The 17,670-nt window shown below is 37.6% G+C and overlaps 1 protein-coding gene and 1 non-coding gene across 3 annotated transcripts in view; one reads left to right on the top strand and one right to left on the bottom strand.

The window, feature by feature from the left end:
• The window catches only part of PLS1 (plastin 1), a 103,032-nt gene that overhangs the window by 33,039 nt on the left and 52,323 nt on the right, over window positions 1-17,670 (bottom strand). For both annotated transcript variants that reach the window (XM_090275570.1, XM_090275574.1), the window contains exons 3-8: window positions 17,498-17,661; window positions 15,053-15,182; window positions 11,472-11,604; window positions 9,125-9,206; window positions 4,314-4,479; window positions 4,090-4,232 (exon numbers count right to left, since the gene is read on the bottom strand). In XM_090275570.1, the coding sequence (XP_090131696.1) occupies window positions 4,090-4,232; window positions 4,314-4,479; window positions 9,125-9,206; window positions 11,472-11,604; window positions 15,053-15,182; window positions 17,498-17,661 (818 nt within the window). The remainder of the gene's footprint in view (window positions 1-4,089; window positions 4,233-4,313; window positions 4,480-9,124; window positions 9,207-11,471; window positions 11,605-15,052; window positions 15,183-17,497; window positions 17,662-17,670) is intronic.
• On the top strand, window positions 12,752-12,858 carry LOC150021127 (U6 spliceosomal RNA). The gene has a single exon (XR_016513909.1). It is a non-coding gene; the product is annotated as a U6 spliceosomal RNA (small nuclear RNA).

The following is a 17,670-nucleotide window of genomic DNA, read 5'->3' as shown; positions in this document are numbered from 1 at the left end:
GTAGGGAATGGGAGGGAAGGCTATGTTCCATAGTTTATTTAAAAGCTTTACTTTTATATCACTTAAAAATGTCTTGGTCTTCAATAGGAGTACCAGAAAGACAAGAGAGAGAGCAAGTGACTAAGAAACTATCTGAAGAAATAATGACCAAAAACTTCCCTAACCTAGAAAAGAAAAACAAAAAAACAAACAAACAACAACAACAACAAAGCGCAAGTGCAGGAAGCACAGAGAGTCTGAAACAAGATGAACCCAAAAAAGGCTCACACCAAGACATACCACAAGTAAAATGCCAAAGAAAAAAGACAAAGAGGGAATCTTTTTTGTTTTTTTAAATTATATTTTGTTGATTATGCTATTAATGTTGCCCTGATTTTTTGTCCTTTGACCCCCTCCATCCAGCACCCCCAACTCCCTCAGGCAATCCCCCACCATTGATCATGCCCATGGGTCATGTGTATAAGTTCCTCAGCTACTCCATTTCCTATACTGCACTGTATATCCCTATGGCTACTCTGTAACTACCTATTTGTACTTCTTAATCCCCTCACCTCTTCACCCACTCCCCCACACCTTATCTGGCAACCAACAAAATACTCTCTGTATCCATGATTCTGTCGCTGCTCTTCATGTTTGCTTAGTTTGTTTTTTAGATTCAATTATTGATAGATTTGTATTTTTTGCCATTTTATTGTTCAACAATAATGAACTGTCAGAAAGAAAAACTAAGAAAATAATCCCATTTACTATTGTAACAAAAAAACCAAACAAACAAACTAAGGCACCTAGGAATATTCTTAATCAAGGAGGTAAAAGACCTGTACTTGGAAAACTATAGGACACTGAAGAAAGAACCTAAGGAAGATACAAATAAGTGGAAACAAAATGGAGATAGCCAACCTATCACATGCAGAATTGAAAACACTGGTTATCAGGATGCTCAGAGAACTCCTTGAGTACAGCAAAAAAATAAAGGAAGAAAAAAGTTTACCCTGAGTGAAATAAAGAATAATCCACAGGAAACCAACAGAGAAGGGAAGTAAGCTGGGATTCAAACCAACGATTTGGAATATAAGGAAGAGGTAAACATTCAACCAGAACAACAACAAAAAGAAACAAGAATTCAAAAAAACAAGGATAGGCTTAGGAACCTCTGTGACATCTCCAAATGTGCCAACATCTGAATCACAGGGGTGCCAGAAGGAGAAGAAGAAGAGCAAGAATTGAAAAATCACTTGAAAAAACAATGAAGGATATCTTCCCATACAGGTCGAAGAAGCACAGGGAGTCCCAAACAAGTTGAACCCAAAGAGGACCACACCAAGATACATCATAATTAAAATGCCAAAAGTTAAAGATAAAGAGAGACTCTTAAAAGCAGCAAGAGAAAAGCAGAACATTACCTACAAAGAAATTCCCCTAAGACTATCAACTGATCTCTCAAAAGAAATTTTGCAGGCTAGAAGGGACTGGTAAGAAGTATTCACAGTCATGAAAAGCAGGGATCTACAACCTAGGTTACTCTATCCAGCAAAGCTATCATTTAGAATCGAAGGGCAGATAAAGTGTTCCCCAGACAAGAAAAAAGTAAAGGAGTTCATCACCACCAACTATTATACAGGAAATGTTAAAGGGACTTATTTAAGAAAAAGAGATAAAAACTATGAGCATTAAAAAGCCAAAAAATTCAAAACTATCAACAACTAAATCTAAAAACAAACTAACTAACTAAGCAAACAACCAGAACAGGAACAGAATCATAGTTATGGAGATCATATGGAAGGTTATCAGATGGGAGGGGGAATAGGGAGAATGGGGGAAATGATGCAGGGATTACAGAAGCATAATTTGTAGGAACAAAATAGACAGGGGGATGTTAAGAATAATACAGGAAATGGTGAAGCCAAAGAACTTATATCTACAACCCATGGACATGAGCTAAGTGGGGGAATTGCTGGAGGGAAGAGGGTACCAGGTGGAGGGGGGCAAAGGGGAAAAAAAGTGGGACAACTGTAATAGCATAATTGATAAAATATACTTAAGAAAAAAGAAAAGTGGTGTCAACATATACATGGAAATTTCTGAATATGCCTTAATTTAGAAACTGAAAAATACCCAGTTACATAATTCTGGGTGATCCTCACTGGTGCCATGGGCTAGCTACCCAATGTGTCCTGGTGTGTGAATATACGCCTAGTATTCTACAATTTTTGTATAGAGATTCTTGAGAAGTAACTGCCTGCTGGGAGTCTGTCCAAATTTAAAATTCTTGCAAGTAAGGTTCCATAGCTCCTGATTGCTCTTTATTCACTATATAGTAGTATAAAATGAAAGGCCAGCATATACTAATAATTTTAGACTATGAGGATTCAATACCAGTTATGTTTCAGAGAACACTCTTTTTCTTTAAGATGCTGGTTCCTGGAAATCCCTTTCTGCAAGTGGTATGCATGGGTTAAGTCTTTGATCTCTTTGGAGAAGGCATAGGATAGACATCAACAGTGCTAGTGCAATCTGCACCAGAACACCATGGGAACATATTCATGCTTGCTGCCTGTTAACATTTAAATTTGTAGTCATGAGGTTACAGACTGGCTATATTGAAATTACCAGGGGTATTTTTAGTCTTTTTGTGTTCATAATGAAGAACGCTGTAACTACATTTTCTGAAAGTTAACATCAAGCAATCAGGCCTGAGTAGGGTGCAGAAATCATGCTCAGTGCACACGGACCAAACATTAGTCCTGTGTCACCACTCTACGGTGCCCCCACTGGACGAATTCTAGCACATGACATGGTAACACAATTTCTATGGGAAACTGACCACAGTCAGATTTTTCTTTTCTTCTTTGGAAAACAGTAAAGACAGTTGATTCACAGAGCTTTCCTTTCTTTTTTGTTCAGTCCCAATTTCACTACGTCAAAGATGTGTTCAGGAATTTCAGGTTACAAATGTGTATGTAAAGTTAACAAAAATAGGCTTTGTAAAAACTCAGCTCTTTCGATATTACACCCAAGTCTGTCGAGTTAAAATCTGTCCTTCAAGGGTTTGAGATATATACATATTGCATTTCATATTTTTCATAGGTGATGTCATGTACAGAGTTAAAGTACCAATGAAACACTAGCCCTGCAATCTCCATGTGTACTCACTGCAGTCTCATTTAACCAAGGGTTCTAACCACTAACATTGTGACTTTGCTTTGAGACCTTTTCTCTCCTCTGTACTGAGGTGCTATGAAGCCAGCTGACAAAGATGCATCACATGTCTTAGGCTGATGCCACTAACTGATTGATTTATTTGCAGTTTGAGCTATTTAAAGAAGAATAAATTTCCTTAAAAAAAAAAAAGACAGCCCCCCAAATCAAACTTTAAATGAGTATATAACAGATGAAAGCAGACAGCAGACAAAGTCACTTCAAAGAGAGAGACTGTCATCTACGCCATTACAGCAAAAACATAACCTTACTGAAAGTGTTAATGTATCTAAAGAGAAAATATGAATTAATATCAACACTGATTAACCTGAAAAAAAATCATAGGGAAGAAAAAGTCATAAGGACCCAAGTTGGTAATGCCTGTCCTGGCAGGGACCATGAGAGTTATTATGCAGACTGAATGTGTTACAGTTTCCTTGACAATGGTCTTCCAACAGGGAGGAAGTGTTCCAGCTACCGTGACTGAGAGACCTACCTGAAGACCTCCTTTCGTCTACTGATTCCCTGTGCCCACAGATAATTTGGTTCCCTATTAGCTAGTTATCGACCAAGTGGCCATAAGAGTGTTGAACTAGTCAGGTGAACAAGGGCCTCTAGTCTGACAAACAGATATAATCTACCTGTGGACTATAAAATGGAGTGAATGCTTTAATCTGCTAAGGAGCATCTTCTTCTTCTCACAGCCAGTTGTAGTTCTTATTAAAAGTCAATAAACCAGTTTTTTAAAGATAAAATTTTGTAATTCGCATTCTCAGAGAAATGCGAAATTTCATTTCCTACACTGTGATTCATATTTAACTCTGTATCCCTTTTGCTTTTACATTGTACATCCTTATGTTCCATTACAAATTTGAACATTAAAATGTAAACCTTAATGTCATGGCTGAAGTTGTTGATGGTATGCCATCCTGCATTGGTCAAATGGTAGTTCACCCATCGCAGCAGTAATTCCTCTGGAGAAAGCTTCATCAGCTCTTCTAGTTCCTCGCCTTCGTTTAGCAATGCAATCAAAGCTAAGAGAAAAACACTGAGATATAAATTCTTCCTGTAATAGGTATATGTCAATGAAAAGTATATATTTTTTATGATCATACCTTCATTCCTGGAAATCTCAATATCAGCAAAAAGACCAACTTTGATGATCTGCCAGAGAAGTCCCAAGACTAAGTGAGGTTTTCCTTCTTTGAGGTCCTGTGCACCAATGTTGACCACCGTACAACCAATGGCTGAGGCAGAATTCAGGGCTAGGTTTAAATTTTCCTAAATTGCCACAAAGAAGAATACCCATGAGGAAATACTTTTCTAAAGTCTTATCAACAAGTTGTGAAGGTAAATAACAATGGATTGTAAAATTTCAGATCTTTGAACACAAGTAATTTTTAAATAAGCAAAACACCACTACTCAAAAGAAAAGTTCCATGGTTTTAACTATTGCCTCTATATGCCAATGACTTTCAAATCCCATCTCCAGCCCACACTTTCTCCCAGTCCCAAAAGTACTTCATACTCAAATGTCCAAAACTGAAGCAACTTTCCTGCCATGCTTCCTTGATCTTCCTCTAATCTCCTGTTAAAACTGGTTTTTCTTTATTTCCTGTCTTGGTTGATAGGGCCAACATTCATTCTTGCCTTCTTTCTTCCTAAGTCAGAGATCTGAGCAAATCCTTGGTTTTCCTTGCCCACCACATCCAGTCACCAAAATCTGTCAGTTCCACTTCTTAATACCTCTGGAAACTGTCAGTGCCTTTCTTCAGGTTTCTTAATTCCTTCCTAACACCCATCTCAAATGGTCAACAATCTATCTTCCACAATATTCTGCTGTCAGTGATCTTAGTAAAACAGAAACCTGTTGGAGTTCCCTAGCTTTAAAACCTTTCAAATGTTCCCTGTCACTCCTAGTATGTCCTCTCACCCACTATATAGGACCTTTGAACTTGCTGTTCCCTCTGCCTGGAACTCACTTTTCCCAAATATCCATAAGTCCTTTAATATTGCTCAAATGCACCTAATGGCCTTCTCTAATTATCCTACATAAAATAGCAAGCATCACCACAACCACTGATGGCACTCATTAGTTCCTATTTTACTCCTTTGCATTCTCTGACATTATATATTTATGTGCTTATTATTACACACACCCCTCCCCCAGTTAGAGTATGAGCTCTATGATATGTTTGGGGCTGTTTCCCTGGTACTTAACACGTGGTATATGCTCAATAAATATTTATTAAATAAGTGGATGAATGGGTAGGAGTGATAAAAGGCATGGGGAGATATGTGAGGGTCAAGTCCAAATTCATAAATGGCAATCAAAAACCCTCAGGATTTGACTCGGGCCTCATCTGCTGATATTCCACCTATATAGTCCATGCTTCAGCCAAGATAGAAGGACCTTTTGAGCTCCCAAGACAATGCCAGGGCTTTGCAGGTAGTTTTTTGTCTAACTGCAATAAGCAGTAAAACTCGCCTTGTCTCATCAACAGGTGATGTCGATGATTCATGGGGAACTGGCTTTTGATGTTAATTTTTTAAAAAACCATTGGCTTTACTGGTACAGCAAATGACTTACAAGTAATTAGCTTAAAAATGGATTGAAAGTATGGAGCTAAAATCTGTTTCATAGAATAAATGGTAGCTTCTAATTGGTAAATACAACATTATTGTCTTACTGGTATTTAGGGAATAGGACAGCTACTATTGTCTAAAGACAATTTCAAACATGTTAAGAGCAAGAAGTAACAGGAGAACCCCATAAAGAGGTTGTTCTCCAAGTCTTAACATGGACGACTGCCCTGAGTGCTGAACCTTCCTTCCTGAAGACCTGCACTGGTGGGGAGAGACAAGAACAACGGGGAATCTCCACAACTGGGACATGAGAGTGATGTGGTTCTTCCTTGAGTTTTTGTGTCCTAATCTGTAAAACAGGATAACTTTACAGAGATGCTAACAAAGACACAAGCAAACACAGCAGTTTAACTTGAGTTACCCATCCATTCTCTCCCATCTTTTTCATGCACCACTGAATCGTGCCTGAGATATAGCCCACTTTACAAGGCAGAAAAAGTTCCACTGTTGCTTCAGATAGCTTCTCATGTCCCTTCTATTTTGATTAATTAACTGTTCAATTCTTTACTAACAATCTCATATAGGTACAGCAAGTTTTCTTTTAATTCGTACCACTTTGCAAATGTTTGTTTTCCATAAATTTTCAATTCAAGATGAGATCACTTTTGTTAATGATTTTCAGAGGGCTGTGCTAGACCCTTGTTGGGTCAATAAGGATAAAGGCATTATTCGTTATTCAGATTTCATCATTTGTGATATCATCACTTTTACTTAATTTGGAAATGTCCAAATGGGATCTATGATTTCCCTACTTTAACTATAATTGTCGTCGGCAGCCGTCCGTCTCGAGAGACGATGGTGTAGCTTCTTCAGAGTCTATCTGCACCGCCAAGAATGGCTGTGCAGTCCAACTCGTGAGTGACATGGTATCTGTCTCCTCCCGTGTTGAATCGACATCTTGCGATGACGCTGAAGCTACAGAGCCTGGGCAGGGTAATATGGAGGGTCTGCTGTTGCCCATGCAGCAGACCCCCCCTCTCTTCGCAGCTGAAGGGTCCAAGGGAAAGACGGAGTCGATACAGCTTGGGTTCAGGTGCGCCGCAGGAGTTGCCGGTGTTGACTACAACGTCAAACCGCCTTAGGGACTCCGGCTCCGGATTTTCTGTCGGGGTTTACTCCCTTAGCCTTTCCCCTGAAGAGGTATGCCGCAAGGCAGCGGAGGTTTTTTGGAGTCAGAGTTTTCCTTCTCTGATGTGCCCTGACTGGAAGATCGAACCAGCGACACTTAGCTCGCAGGCCGACGCTCAATCCACTGAGCTAAACCAGCCAGGGCAAAACTATAATTGTATGTAAAGTGAAATTAAGGTCGTATTTTTGTGTGTACATTTGTATATATATGTAAGTATAAAGTATATACGCATATACATTGTATGAATGTGAGTATATTAATTGCGCTGGAATTTTTTACGTGTTATAATGAACTAATTCAATTTCTTATACCCACTCTTGTTAGTTTCCTGACTTTTAGGTCCCTAATTCACTAATCTGCTTTTCAGTCTTATTCATATAATTTTTCTTTTAATAATAATAAGCAAGAAAATGCAGCTCAGTAGTACATTGGATAGAAATGAGAAAGTCTCTCAGATAAAAAAATGAGTCTTGCTATTAACTACTTGATCTGTCCCTTTCCCTTGCTTTCATAGTTACTGTACATCATTTCCATCCTTTTATACTTCTCTTCTTTCATATATCATTACTATATAATCCTATCATCATAAAGTGGAAAACTGTATTATCACTATCAGTATAATCTTTTACAAATGAATCAGGCTTCTTTGGGATCAAGTTTCAAGGAAAACTGGTAGTTTTCTAGCAGATCTATTCCCAGAGCTCTAAAATTACTGAATAAACAAGACAGATTTAATATCCACAATAATACTTTGCTCCTTCCCAGAGGCCTGTCTTTTCTCATTCTAGATTAGTACACTCTTTCAAGCATCCTTGAAACCTAGACTATTACACTCTACTCATATTGAAAGATGGTTATCTCTAAAAATAAAACTGTAAAAGACTTAGCCCCTCAGACCCATCATGTAGCTATTACAAAATAGTTACAGAATATTTTTCTTTATTTTCTTTAATGCACTGCATACAAGTATTAAAAGTAAAACCAAATACATTTATACAACACTGAGAAATGCTGTATTTCAGATTCAGTGCCTTAAAAAAATCGTGACATATATTCTAGAAATAAGACTTATATGAATGTTTGCAATAATCATAGATATTAGATGAAGCATCTTGACACAAGATGGAAAAAAATCTTCTGGCAATTACAATCAGAAATGGGCTTCTTCAAGAATGGTAGTTTCTGCTAAGGACATGCAATATTATTGGCTTACTGGAGTCGGGGACAAAATGTTGTGTTAGTCAACATTTAATTGCATACTTCCCAAGGATGGCAGGAAATGGGAGTACCACTTGGATGGTCCATACTTAACCACGTGCCACTGCCCTAAGGTCATACATAATTTCCTAATAGAAGAGACTTAACAACCTCAGCCAAATCAAGGATTGCACTTGCCAACAGAAATGAAGGAAAGCTCAGCAGTGCTCACTTCTAACAGCTGCAGTGTGACCAGCAGCTGTTTAGCAGTTGCTATGGCTACTGCCACACGAGAGTGGCAGGATGGCACAGGGATGGAAAGGATGGATTCTGCAGCAAGACCACTGGGATCACACCCTGGCTCTGACACTGGGCAATGTCTCATCATCTTTCGAATCACAGTATCTCATTTTAAGGCTGCTGGGAAGAGTCAAAGGGATACTTCTTGTAATACATTTAGAACACTCATATGCAGTGCATTAAGTACTTAGTAAATACAGTATTAATATCCACCCATTGACCTAGACATTTTGAGGGAAAAGTGTGGTAACTATAAAGTCCTGAACTTTTAACAAAAGGTGAATGGTCAAGCTGACTACAGAACAATTTAGTACAAAAAGAATAGCTAAAAATTTTGTGAAATGCTAAAACAAGCACTATTTTTTCAACCAACCAATGAAAACACTGGTATACAGCAAATATTTATTAATAAAAATAACAATTATAACATAACCTGAATACTATGATCTTAAGTAAAGAAGTTCATCCAACATACTTTGGATCTTAATTTCACTCATTACAAAACACAGTTGAATTTTTATTTAATAAAGACCTAGTTTTATATGAAACAAATCATGTTAAATCATAAGCTTTACTTGGACATAAACATCCATTAAGAAAGGCCTTATATTCTTCAACACAGAAAAGGGTTATTAGCAAAGGGCAAATACTTACAGAAACAGTAAAAGGGGTGAGCTTTTTCTTATTAATGGCTCTTTCATCAATTGTATCTGGTTCAGATAAGTTGATCATTTTGCTAAAGAGAAAATGGGAATAATTCAGTCTAAAATTCCTGGAAATGTTTTTAGTTTATTTTTGCAAGCAGACAAAACAGCTAAATTTTGAAAAGTAATAATAATCTCTTTCTTTACAATATTATACTGTAATTCATGTCAGGGACTTAATTTTAAATATCTAGCCCTGGCCAGGTAGGTCAGTTGGTTAGAGCGTCATCCTGATACTCCAAGTTTGTGAGTTTGATCCCCGTGTCAGGACACACACAAGAAGCAACCAATGAATGTATAAGTGGAATAACAAAAGCTCTTTCTCACTCTTTCTTTCTCTTTTTCCCTCTTTCCCTCTTTCTCTCTCCCCCTTCCTCTCTCTCTCTAAAATCAATAAATTTTTTAAAAATCTAAAAAATATTCCCTAACCTAAAAAAAAAATCCATCACTCTTAGCATTTCCTGCTGCATTTTCTTTATGTGAGTCTTGCCTTTATTTCATTTAACGATCATCAACATATAGCATTATAAACAAAGAAATTACTGAGAAGCCAATTTTCATTAAGTGGAATCAACTCCGTTAAAATTACTGTTGTTGCAGAAAGATAGGGAACCAGAGACTTGATCTTTCTAAAACTTCAATAATTCAAACACTTCTAAAGAAATAATATAAATTTTATCTTTATATTTTAGAATATATTTTGGAAAATACTCTTTCAATTCATAATAAGAATTTTCCCTGAAGGTCAGAGGAAGAGACCAGCATTGCAGGTGGAGGTCACAGCATATTTTTTCCTTTTTTTCTTTTCTTTTTATCATGAAGCCCTACTTTCATGGTCTGTATTTGTACTGAAAATCAAGATCCAGTGAGCTTCTGCCCTTCTGCTCTATGGAAGGTTTGTTTCTGTTTTACCTGAACTCACCTTAGGACACCTTTGTAACCGTTTGATGGGCGTATCACCCCAGTCAAACTCCTCACCTGACACTGTCCTTTTCCCCTCTTCCCTGCGGGGACCAGGTGCAGCCACAGGGGCCTCCCACTTACTCGCCTCTCATGTCTCTTCATCTTGCCAGACTACAGTCTAACTCAACAGGGTCTTCTTTCCCTGCTGATTCCACCAAGCCTGTTCCCTTGAACAGTTTCACTGGATAGTAGGTAGGGAGAGTGGGACTCATTCATCCAATCACAGTACATTTTATACGTAATGTCCTGAAAACTAATACCCTGTACTGATGGGTAGGTTTTTCTTCAAGTAAAAACACAGAAAAAAGACTGAAGGAAATATGCCAAAATGTTAATAATGGCTACATATGGGTGATAAGAATATTTGTGATGATTATTTTCTTCTTTGTAAGTTTTCTCCATTTTTATAAATTAAAAAAAAATAAAAAAACAACACTTGCTTTGTATCAAGAGCTATGCGGGACTATAGTACACACAACAAAGATAAGGCATGCCTTCAAGAGTTTCCAATGGTGTAAGCAGAAACAGCATAGAGTCAACAATATGACAAGGATGAACCACAGCATTAATGTCATCTAAATACAAATGAGATGTATCTTTCTTCAACATTTCCCCATGTTCCTGTCCTGTCAATAATCAATACTCCCTTATTGAGAAGTGAAAAAAGAAACCCTTTGAACATTTTAAAATGTATCAAAGGACTCATGACAGCATGGGTCAAACTGGAGAGTATTAAGCTAAGTGAAATAACCCAGGTGGCAAAAGACAAATACCATATGATCTCACCTACAAGAGGTATCTAATGAACAAAACAAACAATCGAGCAAAATAGAACCAGAGGCATGGAAACAGAGGACAGACTGACAGCCACAGGAGGGGAGGGTGATAAGTGGGGAAAGAAAGAGAAGGGTCGAGCCAAGGAACACATACAAATGACCCATGGACATGGACTACAGGGGGCAGATTGACTGTGGGAGAGGGGGAGTGAGCAGAGCAGGGGAGAGCAACAGGGGAAAATTGGGACAACTGTAATAGAACAACAAAAAAAGAAAAAAAGAAAACAAATATATCAGAGGATTAACTCAAAAGTTTCCTGGCATTTTTAAGGTACTAGAATAAAAAGACATCAGAAAATTAAGAAATTACATTTGAAAAAAAATTCTAGAAAACACATAGTACTTAATTTTCTATGTGATATAAATTCTTCAAAACCTATGCAGCTACTCATGAACTAATTCCAAAAGACAATGGATTTGCTGAAGTGTAATTTTCATTGAATACTCATCTATGGAGACAGTAAGAACATAGCTCCCATAACCCAGTGCTCAACTCACCAAAGAAGGATGCCATCTGCAAGTGATTTGAAAAGACTGTCATCATTGGGATTCATGGGTATGAGATGCTTACAGTCAGGGTCATTCTCCAGGGCTTTGTTTATCCAGTTAACAAAAGCCACTTTTTCTTCCTCTGAAAACAGAAAATCTTAGTAGCAAACCTCATTTCACAAAATTCATTGCACTATAAAAAGTTTTGTTCAAATATTATAAATGCCAATTATCAAACCTTTACTAAAACACTAAAGGGTTTCCAAAGGGTTTAAGAAAAGGAGAAAGAGGAATTCATTCCACTTTTTCATCTGCTATATTGAGGGGAGTAAGGCATATACTTTAAATAAGCACAATGAATATTCAGTTTTATTCTAAGATCTTTCCAAATATATATTGCTTCTGAGAGCAAATGCATCAGAAGCAAACCATCAGAGGCCAGATAAACACACACACACACTAACACACCAGGGGCAAAATACAAGAAACAATTATCCACAGCAATAAATTCCACCCCATCACCCCTGAAAAATTTACAGAGTTGGTATTTGGGGCTTACAACAGAAATACTGACTTCAATCAAGAGTTATTCAAATGAAAAATATAGGTCCATTTCTGTGGAACTTCTATAAGAAAACTGACACAATTTCGATACCTAACTGCTCTCAGCCACTTTCACCCTCATCTGCTCAGCACATGGCCTCTAGTGTGGGTACCTTGATCTTTAGGCAGAAATGCTGCTGTGTTAATGCAGTAGGGAAAATAGGAAGGAACTTAAAGGAAAAGTGTCTATTGCTTTATTATTATTATATAAATATAAAAATTAAACAGTATAAAACCTAAAAAGAAATAATTCCCATTTCCATCACTGTGTAACATAGCTGACCTTCCCCATTATTGCCTTATTGCCCCAGTTCCTAGAGTTAGGCAGTTTTCCTAAGGGCATATTTTGCAGGTAACCCCCAAATTTAATCCATTACACACACACACACACACACACACACACACACACAGTAAGAGAGAATCAAAAAGACACAAACATTTACTAATATTTCTCTTCTGTACATATCTGCCTTATCTCCTTGCCTCACCACATCTACTCAGGGACTTAAGAGTCCAGGGATTTAAAGATTAGTAAGATATTATATCATAATAATTAAACAGATATACAAGGAAATGAAACACAAGGGAAATAAACACAGCACAAGAGAGATATAAGCAATGTTTTGAAGAATTTGTAAAAAGGAATAATCACTTCTGGTTGGGGTGGACCAAGAAAAGGATTTATGGTGCTCGCTTCGGCAGCACATATACTAAAATTGGAACGATACAGAGAAGATTAGCATGGCCCCTGCGCAAGGATGACACGCAAATTCATGAAGCGTTCCATATTTTTTTTGTAAAAATGGTTTCTTGTGTCAAGTATTTGTGCATTTAGAGCTGGATTATAAACTATTCTTGTAAAATCTAGTTATTTTGAAAGATTTATATAATGAATTCTGGATATATGACCAATAAAACTGATGAAACAAAAAAAAAAAAGGTTTTATGAAAAAGGTACTATTTCAAGACAGATTTTTAATTTGTGAAGATGGGCAGGGAAAGGGAGGATGTTCCAGGTATGAGATATGAGACACCATTTCACAACCACTAGAATGGTTGTAATAAAGAAAATGGACAAGTGTTGGAGAGAAAGTGAAGAAGCTGAAACTTTCATACACTGTTCGTGGGACTGTAAGATGGTACAGATGCTTTGGAAAACAGTCTGGCAGGTTTTTACTTTAATGCTAAGCATAGACTTTCCATACGGCCTGGCAGTTCTACCCCTAGGTATATACCTAAGAGAACTCAAAGCATATGACCACGGAAAAATGTAAACACAAGTGTTCAGGCAGGTTCACCATAATAGTGACATTCTCCACAGAACGGAGTATTATTCAGCAATAAAATGAAGTACAAAATATGCTACGACATGCATTATCTTTGAAAATATTATGTCAGTGATGAAGTCTGTCAGGTGAAAGACCACTAGAGCATGATCCCATTTATGTGAAATTTCCAGAACAGGCAAATCTATAGAAATAGAAATTAGATTAATGGCTGCCAGAGGTTGCTGTCGGGGGGAATGGGCAGTGACTGCTACCAAGCGTGGGGTTTCTCTCTGGGATAATTAAAGGAGTCTAGATTGGGTAGTGATGATGAATGAACAAGGCTGTGAATATACTGAAATCTACTGAACTGTATGCATTAAAAGGGCAAATTTCATGCTACCTCAATTATATCTCAATAAAGCTGTTCTTTTATTTTAAGCTATTAAATGTTCTATATTTTATTCTAAACAGTGATTACATCATTGTATTCATATGTAAAAAAATCATCAAACCATATACTTAGGAATAGTGTACTTTATGTACTTTACTATGTGTGTCTTACACCTTGATAAACAACTAAAAAAATGGATAGTGATAGACATCAGAAAAGTGGTTACGTCTGGGGAGGAATAGTTACTGTTAGAGACATGAGGAAACTACTCAGGAGACAGAAATGCTGTGTCTTGATGTGGTTGCATCTTTACTTGTGTAAAAATTAGCTAAAAGATTAATATACACATGTAAAAATTCATTGAGCTATACATTTAAGATTATAGTACTTTGCTAAATGTATATATTACCTCAATAAAAAGGTATTTTTAAAAAGGAAGAAGCCTTTTCATTAGAATCAACAGGCAGAAATGGAGTCAAAGAGCAAATACATTTCAAAAAATGGAGGTACTACTACACTCTCTTATTGGGAAAAGATCAGGAAAAAAATAAGATGGGTGGGAGAAACACAAGTATATTGTTAGAAGAAAATACAGGTAGGAAGGAAAAGAATGAAGAGGATACTTGACAGATTTAGATCTCAAGGGAAGAAAGGTAAAAAAGTTACAGCGAGTTTTTGTGAAAAATTTTAAAAGCATAGTTCTAATTAAGTTATGTTAATATGAACAAAAGGAAGTTGGCCAAAGGTTCTTAGACATCCGGATCCTGTGCAGTAAGCTTAAAATAGGGCAAGCCATCTCATCCTGAGAGTTAATGTGACTGGATTTCTCACTGGGCAACAATCCAATGACTCTATCAGATCAAGCAAATCAGGTACTGGGGCTCCCTAGTCTCTTGGTTGCTTGATAAAAGCTGAATCAGGCATCTCAGCTCCCGGAAAATGTGAGGGAAAAAATCCTTGCAGTAAACCTCTCCACGTGTTCCTTGATCAGGTCTAAAGGTAAACTCATTTTACCAGGCAGGATGAAAAATCCATTCAAAGGTTATGATTAAACACGGTCAATGCTGAAAATATCTTTGTCACACACTGCGCCTCCTGCCACATAGTAGAAACTCATTGATTTCAATGATCCTAGGATTTTTCATTCTGACATCTCTGAAATTGAGATGCATTTCAAATCTGATGGCACGTTATAATTTAGTGTGATGTTCCCTCAACGGTACATAAAACAACAGTGAATTACAATAAATGGCATCTTAGATTTGATGAATATGAGACTTGTTGAGTGAATCAATGACTAAAAGATCAAATGTGAAGTGCGAGGTTACCTGAATAAGAATGCTGTGTGCCCTCACTGGAGATCGATGAAGTTCCTCCAATAGCAGTAATCCCTTCTCTCTTGTTAATTATTTTTCGGAATGTTTTGCTGATGTCTTTGCTTTTTAACTCTTGCATTAGCTAAAATGGGATAAAAGTAAAAGTGAGCCTTGATCAGATAATCATAGAAAACCTTGCAACATAAAGGAAAATTACTTAGACTTCCTTATTTATTTGGAATGACATCAAAATAAATATTATCCAGGTATTCTTGAAATTATTGCTTGTGTTCACAGATAACTCTAATATCATTTTACCAATAGCACAAAATGGACAAATGTTTGCATCCCAACCACTAGAAGAAATTTTGTTATAATTGAGCTTAAATTGGACACATTGAAACTATTCTTCTAGACTTACTATGATCTTTTATACTGAAACTAAAGAATAACTACCTACATCATAGTTTTAAATACCTGAATGAAGATATTTTCTGAACATCTCAAATGTATACATGTTAATGTAAGTAAGCCAACTCTTGTAGGAACTAATACAGGCTTAGAGAAACACCATCTCCCAGCCACTCTCTCACTGAACTTTCTAGACGTTGGTTAGGTTGAATTCAATCGGTTCTCCAAGCAGCAGCCAGAGTGAGTTTTAAAAAATGCAAATCTGATCATGTCACATCACACTCTATTCCTCCCCTATCACTGGCTTACTACTGCTCTCAGGCTGAAAACAAAAATCCTACAAGACTCTGCATAACCTGACCTCGACTTACTTCTCTAGCCATTTTCCTTTTCCCTTAACCACCTCAGCTCCAGCCATAGTAACATTTTCCCAAGTGCTTGGAGAGTACCTACTGTCCCTCAAACCACAGAGCCTCTAACAGGCTATCACCTCCGCCTGCCTCACACATTATTCACACATTACTCACTTCCCCAACCATTCCTTTTATCTGTTCAGCTCTGGGCTCAAGTCTTCACAGCTTCTGGGAGACCTTCCCTGAGTCCCTGGGTTCTCCAGCCTCCTCACCAAATTCTATTCCTTCTACTATAAGCTCTCAAGGAGACCTGTACTGCTCTGTCACAGCAATTGTCAGTTATCTTTTATCCATTTTTGTGATTCTGTCTTCCCCACCACATGCATACTCCATGGAAGCAGGGATCACATCTTTTCTTTCATTCAACACATTATTCACAGCGCCTAGCAGAGCTCCTGGCAAGAAAGGGGCTCAAATATTTGCTCGATGAATAAAGAATGCAAAACCAGACAATTTACATTTCATATTTACTTAATTATGATAATGGTTACATTTTCATATAAAAAAATATAGTCATGGTGGTGGTGTTGGAAAGAAGTAACAGCCCTTGCTCAACTGCCAGCTGGCCATAGCAGCTCATCCTAGCCATCTCTTTTGGCCTGACAGCTTTGAAATATACCATATTCAGTGTTCAGTTCTACAATCTATTTTTCTCTTATTGGTTGAGTCTTATGTTATTCTCTATCTTGTTCACAGAGAAGGAAAACTCTGACTCCAAAAAACCTCCGCTGCCTTGCGGCATACCTCTTCAGGGGAAAGGCTAAGGGAGTAAACCCCGACAGAAAATCCGGAGCCGGAGTCCCTAAGGCGGTTTGACATTGTAGTCAACACCGGCAACTCCTGCGGCGCACCTGAAGCCAAGCTGTATTGACTCCGTCTTTCCCTTGGACCCTTCAGCTGTGAAGAGAGGGGGGGGTCTGCTGCATGGGCAACAGCAGACCCTCCATATCACCCTGCCCAGGCTCTGTAGCTTCAGCTTCGCTGGAGAGGACACTCCAGCGTCATCGCAAGATGTCGATTCAACACGGGAGGAGACAGATACCGTGTCACTCCCGAGTCGGACTGCACAGCCATTCTCGGCGGTGCAGATAGACTCTTAAGAAGCTACACCATCGTCTCTCGAGACGGACGGCTGCCAACGATCTTGTTCAGTTCCTTGAGTCTTGAGATAGTTTAATAATGAAACAATGTTATCATAGCTACCATCAAAATTTATCTTATAACTGAAGATATAACTTATCACAAGGAAATAATCCAGTTACTAGAAGGTAAAGCTTCCATACCTTAGCTATTTCAGGTGAAAAATACTCTATTACTCAAGGCCAAATACTAAGATATTAAAATATTCTGCACACAGAAATAGTCAATGAGCACTAAATGCAACTCTAGCTTTACTAGGACATGAACTGTTGTTCTCGAAGCCTGCCTTCTAGTCCAACAATTTGAGAATGTTTTTTTCTTTTGTTTTAGGTATTATTTGTAGACATAGTTGTGATAACATCATCATCATCAACTTAAAAACAGCACCTTTTCTGGTCTCTGCAGCCAGATTTAACCAAAGAGACAGGGACATTATTAAAAATTCTTCTCAAAGCAATATGATCAGTAGCCAGGAGATGATTAGATTACTTACAGACACAAATTCTTCAAAACTGATTTTGCCATCTTTGTTGTTGTCAGCAACTGCTAGGATTTTTTCCACGATCTCGCGCACTTTGTAGCCAGGCAGAGGGAGGCTTGCTTCCTTAAACAGGTCCTGAAGTTCATAGTCACTGACATACCCACTGTTATCAATATCTGTAAGAT

This window comes from Furipterus horrens, unplaced genomic scaffold (genome assembly GCF_987537825.1).
Source record: "Furipterus horrens unplaced genomic scaffold, mFurHor1.1.pri manual_scaffold_1, whole genome shotgun sequence".
Classification (NCBI taxonomy): Eukaryota; Metazoa; Chordata; class Mammalia; order Chiroptera; family Furipteridae; genus Furipterus; species Furipterus horrens.
Note: the sequence above shows the minus strand (reverse complement) of the source record. Positions and strands in the feature narration are given on the sequence as shown.